Genomic DNA, 12471 nt, shown 5'->3' with positions numbered 1-12471 from the left:
CAGGAGTATAAAAGTTTTTCCTGTAGCTGGGTCCATTATAAAATTAAAAAAAAATAGATCATACTTCCCCCTCTCCTCGGACCCCTAATGCAGAGCACAGTATCTTACATTGCCCTGGCTTCCGGGTAGACAGACATTTTTCGGGGTCCGAAAGGAAGCAAGTAGGATCTATTTTTTTTTTTTAGCCTATAATGGACCCAGTTGTTGGGGAAAAAAATTATACTCAAGATAAAACGCCTTTGAGGCCTCCATACACAACTCAAGTCCTCAAACCACCCCAACAAGTCGAGTTTTCAGGACTTCTTCAGTATTACATAAGTGATGGAATTATTGCCAGTACCTCAGACATCGACTTACTATACGATATCCTGAAAACATGACCTGTTGGTTGTACTTTGAGAACTGGAGTTGGGAAACACTGCATTAGACTCTAGTTGTCCAAACCCGCTGATTTTCCCAGGACTGGATGGAGACCTCTTGACTTTTTCCCCAAAAGATGATGTTGGGGTAAAGAAGGATCGGGTTCAATAAATTTCACCTCCCTGATCCTTTGATCACCTCTGGAGATAAGTCTCCACGAGACATAGATCTGTTTGCAGGTTCCTTCACTAAACTATAGACACTTGACTGAACTAAGAATATTTTGTACTGTGGATTTTGACATGTATATGCAGCAGATTCCATTATATCAAATGAAGAGGAAGTCAGCTGTGGATGCGCCTTAAAATCCACAGCAACAGTGCAGATTTTGACACAAATATGTACACCAAAGTCGCTACATGTAAACACGCCTATAGTATGTTATTTACAGTGTGAGAGGAAATGAGAAAACCCACACAAACAGAGGTAGAACATATAAACTGCATGCTTTTGGTCATATAAGAACACAGGACCTCAGCGCTGCAAGGCATCAGAGCTAACCACCAGGCTGAACTGCACTAACTGGAGTCCAACAAGTAAAGTAATTATTTTGAGGATCAAGCCCCACTAGTACAGCATAGTTAAGTATTCAGTAAAACTACAGTAGTAAATGAATCCAACCTCATAATATAGAAAATAAAGCTAATAAAAAAAATTGCAAATCCACTTTACATTTTAATAGCTCTATAGCAAAGATTTTTTTAATGAAATTCTTCTTGCACCAGATTATGGAAAAAATGGTTAGTATGCAAACCTTCATCTGAAGCATCCTTTTCTAACAGAAGTCTTTTAAATGTTTGTTCATTGCTTTCCCCAACATTCTGGGCCAACATCTATATAAAATAAAACACAACACAAATGGAAACTAAACACAACGGAGCAGATACATAAAAGAACAAACAGAGCAGCTTTATTTTTTATTCTACTATTGAGAAATGAAAGCTGCGCAGTGATTGGCTGCTACGGAAACAAAAACAGACAAAGCCATGTGGGAAGAGCACCACAAAACAAAACGGTCTACCTGAATATCTTTATGTATAATAGAAATTATAGTGACTTACCACTCAAAAAGGAAATGCAATATTTTGATTTCCATTACTATAATTGCTCAACCTGTAGTTCTGTGAGGGACAAGGAGAGCTGCACTGCTTTTATTCTCTTTTAATACTTACCCCATGGCTAGTAATTTGCCCGTAAAGCTCCTGTCAATCATTCTTCTGTTGATGTCCTCTCTGTTCCAGTCTTCTCTGCTTTGCGCTTCTAATGCATATTCATATTCTCCAGGTCCAGAGTTCCTGCAGACGAGCGTATGCGTAGATACGTTCATGATAGCATGAAGTAATTGCGCTATGAAGGGAGCGCTCTTACTGGCAATCGTGCACTTATCGCCCATTCTTCAGTTTTTTTTCTACGCTGCTGGGCCCCTTCACATCGGCATGGGACACACCCACACCATTATCGAACAGCAGCCTAATGAGTCCCCGATGTTATCGTTTAACACCGCAAAATCAGCAGTTCAGTATGAGATTTCGTGAGGATGGGGAGCGCATTTGCACACCACCATAGATTCCTATAGTGACTTAAGTGCGCCAATTCACACAAAAAGAGAGTCTATTGCGTATATTTTTGCGCACTAAAACACAGCGCAAAAAAGCTAAATGTAAGGGAACCCATTGAAATCAATGAGTTCTACTTTCTGCGACTTGCAGGAGCGATTTTGCATGCGCAAAAACGCACACAAAATCGCCCATCTGCAAAAGCCCTCAGAGTGACATTTGTTTTCAAATTTCGTAAATGCGCAGTTTGACTTCTGAAGCAGTGTCCCATGTAAATACTGTCCCTTCCGCCTCTTGTCTTCACAGAATGCAGCATCTTTTCTCCCCTTGTATCGGCCTTTGGCAGCCTCTGACTTCGCTTTCAGTAAGGCTGTCTTTACACATCACTGGGAGCAGTGACCCTGGTCCCCAAGCTGGGGTGATGGGGGACACTGTGTCTGTACTGTATACCTCCTTGTACTATGGTACTTCTGGCCAATCAGTGGTGCTATCAGACAAAAGTACATGTTACTTTGCATTCCAACTCATTATCTGTGTTTCCAGTACTTAAGACAGAGAGGAAGAGTTGGGCTCTGAAGCTGCAGGGTTATGTCACTGAGCAGCGGTGACAGGGAGTTTGAGTTCCTCTCACTGCACTTCACATAACCTGATAGCGTCGCAACCCAATTCCGACTCTGTGTCTTCAGCCCTCAGACTGTGCTGGAGACACAGATAAGGAGTAAGGCTGACTGTCCACGGGCGATGCAGTAGATAGGCTGACCGTGGAGAATCGCAGCATGCTGTGAATTGCCTGCTGCGAGCGGAGAATCACAATGATTCTCCACTCGTGGACAGGTGTCGATGCTTTCCATAGCAACTGCCGTGGACAGGGGGCCTAAGGCCGAAATGCCGACAGGTTATGCAAGTGAGCAGCGCAGTGACAGAGAGTTTCAGCTGATAGCACTACTAAGTGGCCAGAAGAGCTAGTGTCCAATGAGCGTGGGTCTACAGACATCATCACCTGTTGATCCGTCTATCAAAAGCGCAGGCACAGTGATCCAGAGCTTATGAGTTGCTGCGCCTCCTAGTACAAAAATATGCAATTTATACACCCTGATAGTTCCAAACAACCCATCATAAACTACGCCCAAAGTTGTGAAACTTATCATTTATTTGTACAGCGGGTGAACTATATTTGCAGAACATGACTGAAAGGGAGCTAAAGCAACAAACCAGCAAGCTCTAAAACCTACTTTGGTCATTAGGATCCGTCTAGACAGTACATGAATAAGGTGAACGTTGCCATTTCTCTCACCAACAAACAGAAATTGTCCTTCGAAGCAAAGGCCAACAACATCTACTTCAGTATCTGCAAGAACAATAAGAATCATCTTTATATAGCATCAACATATTTCCTAACATTTAATAATAACTTCGCTCACACATAAAAAAATGGAACTGAGCCATTTCTATCAGTCACATACAAAGTGTTATTGCTTTCAGTAAAAGAAACAAAATAATATTATTGCAGTTATGATATCTATAAAAGAAACAATGGTAACCCCTTAGTGACGGAGCATTTTTGCTTTTTTCCCCCCATTTTCCAGTTTTTTCCTCTTCCCTTTTAAAAAATTGTAGCTCTTATTTATCCATCGACGTCGCTGTATGAGGGCTTGTTTTTTGCAGGACGAGATGTATTTTTCTACGGTGCTATTTACTGTACCATATAATGTACTAAAAAAAAACCTTTAAAAAATTCTAAGTGGAGAGAAATAGAAAAAAAACACGACATTCCACCATCTTTCTATGGCGTACAAGCTGCAACAAAAATGACCCGATAACTTTACTCTATGGGTCAGTACGATTACAATGATACCAGACTTGTATAGTTTTTTATTTTGCTGTACTACTTGTATTTTTTTTTAGGATAATTTTTTAAAATTATTTTCTGTGTCCATTCTCTGCGCACAATTACTTTTTTATTTTTCCGCCGACATAGTTGAGTGAGGGCTCATTTTGTGTGGTACATCCTGTCGTTTCCGTTGGTACCATTGTCGCATACAATTGACTTTTTGATCGCTTTTTATTACATTTTTTCTCGGAGATAGGGTGACCAAAAAATGCATTTCTGGCGTTCGTTACCTTTTTTGTTTTTCGGACCACATTTACCGTGCGGGGTAAGTAATACATTACTTTGATAGATCGGACTTTTAGGGACGCAGCGATACCAAACACGTATTTTTGGTTTATTATTTTTATTTTGTTATTGCAAATAAGGCAAAGGGTTTTTTTTTTTACCTTTATTACACTTTTTTTTTTCTTTTTTATAATTAGTAAAACTTTTTTGCTCTTATTTTTACACTTTCTTTTAGTCCCCCTAGACGACCACAACCAGCGATGCTTTGATCGATCCTGCAGTATGACGTAATGCTACCGCACTGCTTTTTGACAGGCAGTCTATTAAGCCACCCCAAAGGCTTCCCCGATCTCACCGTGGGGGGAAGGGGGGGCGTACGAGACCTCCGAACAACGTTCGGGGAATTTAAATGCCGCGGTCAGAATTGAGAGCGGCATTTAAAGGGTTAATAGCCGCGATCGGCCATACAGTCGATTGCAGCTATTGCCTGTGGGTGTCAGCTGTAATAAACAGCTGACGCTCGTGCTGCATGGAGGGAGATAGCGGCACTATCTCCCTCCATACACGTCCTGCAACAGCAGGACATAAAAAGACTATTGGGCCGTCACTAAGAGGTTAAGAGAGCAAGCTTTCAAGACTATTTAGGTTTCTTCACTGGGCATGGAAAAAAGTATTTGAAAAAACATTATATTTTAATTATATTTATATAATATTTTTTTCTTTTTGCCCCTCAGATACTTTGTGAAATATAAAATATCCCTAAATCCTCCCTACGTTTTCTATTAACCATTAAAGACTTACCAAACTGTAGCTGAAGCAGAAGAGATTGGCAAATACTGTCAAGAAGACATACAGATTTGTCTGCAACAATAATACATCCTTCACTTGTATTGCAGGCATAAAGTTTAGGGTTGACGGAAACCTGAAAGAAAAAAGCGTAGAACCAGCAAATAAAAACACAACAATTTTTGATCTGCAGCCCATTTATAAAACAGTATCATTACAGTAAAAGTGAAAAAAATCATCAGAACTATTCTGAACATTTCTTAATCATTTAGCAATTTTTCACCCAAAACAGTTATGGCCTATGTGATCAAACCCCACTTTTCAATCCTGAAAGGTTTTGCTTTAAGCCAATAGTGACCGGCTGTACATGTTTTCACGGTGGTCACTAAAGAGGCCTTAGGCTAGGCACTCGTGTTTTTATGGCAGCCTAGTCTAAGACCACACGGAAATCCTGTGTAAGGAAAAGGACAGTCGGGACCCTGCGCTAACGGCCAGAAGTGAAGAAACCACTGTTCCGACAATATCACCCATTACAAGCCACAATCAATAGCGATCGCGGCATGAAAGTGGTGGCAGGGGATTACATCTCAAGGAAAAGGAAAGGAGGAAAAAAAAACCTCAAAAACACCACATTGTATAATATATTTGGCATTTTCATAATCATATTGACCCAAAGAACAATAAGCGCAATGAAAAATAAAAAAAGTTATCACAAAAACAAATCTTATTACATTGAGTCTACAGTTTTCACAAATATCCGATATGTGGCTCTAGTGCACAACATGACTCAAAAATAAAAGAAACACTTTGTGAATTTTCAGGCCTGTCCTTTATTACAACTTTTTTTCATGCACCATTTCATGCTTGTGGAGACCATGAGGGGTCAAAATATAAGAAACCTTACCCAAGATGACCCAATTTTGGAAACAATACCCCTCAAGGGATGTAGTGAGCATTTTGACCCAACAAGTGCATTGCAGAAGTTGTTTACATTGGGCGATGAAATTGAAAAATTCTACTTTTTTCCAAATATTTGGTTTATCCCCAAATGTTTCACTTCCATGAGGAGCAGCAGGAGAGAAAAAAGAAGTACCTTAAAATTTGCAACTCAATTTCTCCTGAGTACGGAAATGCCCCATATGTGGATGTAAGCTGTTTTGGGTGCATGGCAGAGGGGAGAAGGGAAGGAGCGCTATCTGGCATAAGAACAGTCAACGACCCCAAAAGTGACAAACAAGGAAACTGACTATAAAGGCGCAATAGAAATCCACGGCTATTGTGCGTTTTTTTTTTTGCTGCATATATACATGGGGAGTTAGCCCTTTCAATGGGCAAAATCCACAGGCAGAATTTCTGAGGTGTTTTTGCACGGATCTGCAGAAAAAAGTGACATGTCACTTCTTAATTCGAATCAGCGCAAAACTGTGTCAGAAATCTCGCACACAGATATTGCCTATTGACAGGGTTAAATCTGCGAGCAGATCCATGGCAAAATCTGCAGTAGAATAGCCACAGATTTCTGCTGCAGTTTTACTCTCACCATCTGTACTATTAAAGGCCTTTTTCATTCAAAACATTATTGGTATAATCTATTTTCAGAATATGTCAATAGTTAATCATCTGGAGTCCGCTGCTCAGGACTCCAGGTGATCAGCAGATTGCACCCGATATCAGCGCTGCAACACACAGCTGCTGCTCCGACCCCTGGGTTATGACCTGCAGTTACAAGCGTCAGCCACCACACAGGGGTCAGAGCAGCGGCTTCTGCTCCAAACTATGTATGATGGCACTAACGGCGCATGCCCGCTCAGTTGATCAGCCGGGAGCCTGAGAAGTGCACCCCAGCCAATCAACTATTGATTAACTATACGGAGGATAGTTCATAAATAGTGTTTTGCCTGGAAAACACCTTTAATTTATTTACAAATAAAGTTCTCTGAGATCACTGTGACTTGTTGTCACAATGATCACATATCTAAATGAGTCCACACTAAATCTTTGTGGGTCTCTGAACAGATCTCCATTACCTCAGCTGTCTTGTTGACAGCTGGGACGCAGAATTAGAAGAGAAGAAGCCGGGCCTTGGAGCTCTGAGATGGAGAGGTGGGAATCCAGGGCTTTTTCAATGTGATCGCTGTGACAGGCTGTAACAGCAATCACACGGCTGAAATGCTTACTGGTTTCCAGGCAAAACTCTGTGATCTCATTAGACAGCAAAACCGTACAGCCATTGCAGAGAGGTGGTTGGGGTGGGCTCTAGGAAGGGTTCTCTGGAGGGATATTCTAACATGTCCTTGCAGAGATAGGAAAGGACCATCTGGACGTTTATAGTCCATGGGCAGTCCCTAAGAGGTTAAGGAGAAAAGTTATTTATAAATATAGAAAAGTCACAGTGGAAACTATAGAACCCACATTGCAGAAATCACCATCTCAAAATTGCATTATAGTGCAAATTCCATAGACTGCAAAAATTAGATTTATACAGTAACCCTTGAGTAGCATTGCTCTCAAGTAAAGCTGTTTTCAACTAAAGTCAATGTGTCAGGGCAGCGGGGGTCCCTCAAATAAAGTTGCATTCCTCAGATAAGGGCGCCGACCGCTCTATGACCCCGGGTGCCGCTCAGTGAGTCGATACGCAGCTGATGCCGGTGACTTCCTGTTTCTCCTGCATCAGCGCGCGCCTACTCCTCCCCCTCCCCACTTCACAGTGCACAGTGCTGGCTGAACGTTGCTGTGCCTGCCTGCCTCCTGACACAGTACAGCAGCTGAATCCCCAAAGTGCCGGCTGAATGCTGCCTGCCTCCTGAATCCCCACTGTACTGCAAAATGTAAATATACTAAAGAAACGTTTGCAAATAAATACTGCAGTCCTATGTCAAAGCACAGATAACACAGTGATACATACTGCTAATGATATCCCTGCAGTCCTATATCAAACCACAGATAACACAGTTACACGTACTGCTATAATGATGTCCCTGCAATGTTAATTAAGGCTGGGTTCTCACAGGGCGGATTCTCGGCGGAAATCTCGCGGTTTGGCCGCAGCGAAAAACCGCGAGATTTCCGCCGGGAGAACCACTGCTGCAAAACCCGCGGCGGCTTTGAAGCGGCCCGGCCACTCGCTCTTCCGCTGCGGCCGGCGCTCCCATAGAGGAGAGCACAGCCGCAGCGGGAAAAAAAAAATGGACATGCTGTGGTCGGTAAATCCGCGCTGCAGCAGCGGCTTCTGCCGGCTTAGCCGCAGCGGATTTGCCGTCCTGTGTGGACGAGATTTCTGAGAAATCTCGTCCACATGGCTGGCTAATCCCGGGATTAGCGGTCGCATGCGGATTTGAAACCCCCATAGCCTATGTGTGTAATACGCATCAAAAAAGGACATGCGCTTTTTTTAGGCACATGAAAAAAAATGCATGTCTGAATACCCCAATGTAAATCAATGAGCTTTTAGGACTGCATATTACGTGTGTAATATGCAACCCCTATACGCCTGTGTGAGTGAGCCCTTAAAGGGGAACTTAGTCTGAGGTCATTAGCACAGCGGTGAGCACGGGTAGGGTGGTACACAGAAATACAAAAGATGAAAAGAAGAAAAAAATAATTAAAAAAATCAAGCACCTAGAAGTTGTCAGAATTAAATGACACTTTATACATGTGATTGTAATGTTGATATAAGTAAGTGATTACAATATCAGAGAAAGTAATTTATTGCTGAAAATTACACACTTGAAGGGAGGATCTAGCACCTGCTGAGCCGCCTCTAGCATGGATGCAAGATGCGATACGGGTGGGCATACCTGCTCCATATGGTATCCTGTGACATATTGGTCCACATTTGCTTTAACTAAACCTGTAGATCCTGCAAACTAGTAAGCCAAGTTGGCTTTCCAGATGGCACCAGGCATACTCTATTGGCAAAAAGTCTGGTAACCTGGCAGGCCACAGAAGTGCGACAATGTTGTGGAGACATTCCTGTGACACCCTTACTGAGTGCGGCCGAGCATTATCCTGCTGGAAAATGCCTCTTGGAAGCCACCATGAGAAGCAACACATGTGGCTGCAGGATATCCTGAACATATCGCTGAGCTGTCATTGTCCCTCAGACCACTACGAGGAGTGACCGACTGTCGTATGCGATGGGCGCACAGACCATCACACCAGCAGCTCCACAGCAAAGGAAGAATTAAAACACTCCCCCTTAGATCTCCAGACACAAACCGGGCCTTCATGAGTGCCTAAATTAAACCTGGATTAGTTGCTGAAGACAACCCGGTTCCACTCTGCAGTTGTCCAAGTTCATTGTTTATGACATCACTGCAAACAGAGGTGACGATTGATGGATTCTCAAAGTCAGTACACATAATTGGTGCCATGAGACCAAATATCCTTCAGCCAAGCTCTTTATAAAGGTTCCGACAGACACAGTGACCTGAAACGATGGTGCCACTTGTCTGTGGATGTCTGACAGCGAAACAGATGGAGCTGCTCGTGTTTGATAGACGATCCTCTACTGGTGGTCTGCCAAGGGTATCCTGAGCCCAATCACCTTGTGTGCCCTCACACATCCACTGGTCTGATCCAACACCTTCTAACAGTCTGAGTGGAATGGCCTGTTATCAGGCCCAGGTGGGGAAACATTTGTCAATATTCATCATCAAGCTTCTCAGATTTTAATAATGCACCCCCCTCTCAAACTCTGTTACCTGGGCAAAATCTCTGTGTGCAGTAAAAAACAAAATAACATTTTCCCCACGAAAAAACAAACCTTTCTAAATAGATAAACTACCAGAAAAAGGTTTTAAAAAAGCAACACATAGTAGTCATTAACACATTTGTAATGACCAAGACAATGAAAATATTTTGCCGTTTATCGCACATGGTGAACGTCATAAAAATAATTTTAAAGGCCAACACCTGAATTACTATTTTTCCTTCTGTTTGCCTCCCCCCCCCCCAAAAAAAAATTCAACAAAAAGCAATCCAAAAGTCACATGTACCTCAGAACGGTGCCAATAAAAACTCCAACTCTGTCCACAAAAAAACAAGACCCCCACACAGCTCTGTTGCCAGAAAAATAGAAATGCTACCGATCTTTGAATCAGCATTGCCGTATTCTATGTTGTTTTTTTTCGTCTTTTTTGTTTTGAGCTTTTGTAAGCATTTTCTATTACAATAAAAAAAATATTACGGAAATAAAGTACATCTTAAAACAATACAATGATATTTTTCAAAAACTTTGCATTTACAGATATGACTTTCATTGTCACCTTGGGAAACAAAATATTAAACATTGATCTCTTGTACTATTTCCTTATTATGGTTCACTCGTCACTTTCATTCCTCCCATTATCTTCGTATAAATCTATTTATTTCAAATTAGGCAAAAAGAAACAAAGAAAAAAACCTAATAAAATGTAAAAAGACAAATAACCAGAAAGGGGTATTTTTAACCCCTCAGTGACTGTGTTTTTACGTCCTGCTACTGCAGGACGTGTATGAAGGGCGATTGCGGAGCGACCTCCCTTTACTCACCCCAGGTGTCGGCTGTTTATTACAGGTGACACTCGGCGGCAACAGCTGCGATTAGCTGCGCAACTCATTAGGAGCTGTTAACCCTTTAAATGCCGCTGTCAAATCTGAATGCGGCATTTAAATCCCCCGAACAATGTTTGGGGTCCCGTACAGCCCCCGCATGATGAGATCGCAGGGAGCCATGCTGATGCAATGGCAGCTGGGGGATTTCTGAAAGGCCCCAGGGCTGTCCTGGCAGAATGCCTATTAAGCCAACCCCGTGGGGTGGCTTGATAGACTGCCTGCCAGAACACAGTATGATGTATTGCTCTGGCATTACATCATACTGCAGGAGCAAACAAAGCATCGCTAGTTGTTTTCCCCACTGGGGACTAAAAACAAAGAAAAAAAGTAAGTAAAAATAAGAAGTTTAACTAATTGTTGAAAAAACAAAAAGTAATTAAAAAAATTTTTTTAAAACCCTTTTGCCATTTTTACAATAAAATAATCTAAATTATAAAACAAAAATACATATTTGGTATCGCTGCAGCTGTAAAAGTCAGATCCATGAAAGTAATGCATTATTTATCTCATCCGAATAAAAAAAAAAAAAAAAAGAACGTCAGAAATGGACTTTTTTGGTCACCCAGTCTCCAAGAAAAAAAAGTCATATGTATTTCAAAATGGTACCAACACAAACTACAGGATGTCCCGCAAAAAAATGAGCCCCTGCACAACTATGTTGACAGAAAGGAAAAAAAAAAGAAAAGTTATTGCGCGCAGAAGATGGCGGCAAAAAAAAAAAAAAAAGATGTCTTTGAAAAAAAATAAAATACCATCCTCTATTAGATACAAAACCGGTTTTTATTATACAAAAGTAGCAAAAAAATTATTATAAACTTGGTATCCTTGGTACTGATCCAGATAAAAATGCTGTGTTATTTTTACTGAATATTAACACTGTAAAAACAAAACGGTAATTTTTTTCCTTCTTGTTCTTGGGGGGGGGGGGGGGGGGGGGGGGGGAGTTCTCATCTCCTCCTCCCCCCCCCCCCCCCCCCCCCCCCAAAAAAAAAGTTATACAACACATTAGATATATCTAGAGTGGTGCTGTTAAAAGAAAAATATGACTTGTTCCCCCCAAAACACAAGCCCTGCTATGTCAAGTTAGGCTGTTGCAATGTGACAATGAGAATCCTTTCCAAACAGCATGCGTGGCTGAATTCATAGTGTACTATTCTTAAATGTGCAATTTGGGATTAGTGGAATTGCTGGAGTGCATCTTTTCCCATTTTATTTGCATTTATTTGTGCTTATATCAACACATAGTAATACTTTAGCTTACACATTGTGCTATATTGTCTTCTTTCCTACAGGTTAAATAGATTGTGCTGAGGGGGTATATTGGAGGATTTTATTCTTAAACATTGTTACATTTAAAAGCACATTATCTGTGGGTTTCAGGGTTATTGGAGGAATAAAAGAATGCAGGCCATGTATAAGCAGAGATGTGAGGGAACACTTGGTTAACTTAAATGAGTTTAAGTCTGCAGATTGAATTACATCATAGGATAGGAAAGGAAAGAGGAGAGATAATTGCTGAACCACTCGCCGTAATATTTGAAAATTCCCAGAGAACAGGAGAAGTCCCAGAAGATTGGAAAAGGGCAACTGTTATCCCTATCTTCAAAACAAATGAAGAAGGTGGATCCAGGAAGCTACATGCCTGTGAGCCTGAGCTCTATATCCCAGGAAAGATCTTTGAACAAATTATTAAACAGCATGTATGCAAGTACAGTAGAACCTCAACTTATGTCAAAAATCCGTCCGGAAGCAATGGACTTTAGTAGAAATCAATGTTCGTTGAGGACATTATTTCCATAGGAATTTATGTAAATCCAATTAATTGGTTCTAGACATTCCAAAAAAACACACCAAACCCCATTTAATAGAGAATAACTCTGGTCTTTAATACAGATAGTCCCCTACTTGCGAACATTCGACTTACAAATTTTGCAAGATACGAACTGTCCTGCACAGTATGATGTAATGCTATGGCATTACATCATACTGTGCAGGCTT

The 12471-nt window shown here is 41.3% G+C and overlaps 1 protein-coding gene across 1 annotated transcript in view; it reads right to left on the bottom strand.

Annotated features, from left to right (window-relative positions):
• Positions 1 to 12471, bottom strand: part of KNTC1 (kinetochore associated 1) — a 148612-nt gene that overhangs the window by 116323 nt on the left and 19818 nt on the right. The window contains exons 3-5 of the mRNA XM_066603314.1: positions 4894 to 5014; positions 3209 to 3324; positions 1175 to 1253 (exon numbers count right to left, since the gene is read on the bottom strand). Of these exons, the coding sequence (XP_066459411.1) occupies positions 1175 to 1253; positions 3209 to 3324; positions 4894 to 5014 (316 nt within the window). The remainder of the gene's footprint in view (positions 1 to 1174; positions 1254 to 3208; positions 3325 to 4893; positions 5015 to 12471) is intronic.

Source organism: Eleutherodactylus coqui, chromosome 5 (genome assembly GCF_035609145.1).
Source record: "Eleutherodactylus coqui strain aEleCoq1 chromosome 5, aEleCoq1.hap1, whole genome shotgun sequence".
In the NCBI taxonomy this organism is placed as follows: Eukaryota; Metazoa; Chordata; class Amphibia; order Anura; family Eleutherodactylidae; genus Eleutherodactylus; species Eleutherodactylus coqui.
Note: the sequence above shows the minus strand (reverse complement) of the source record. Positions and strands in the feature narration are given on the sequence as shown.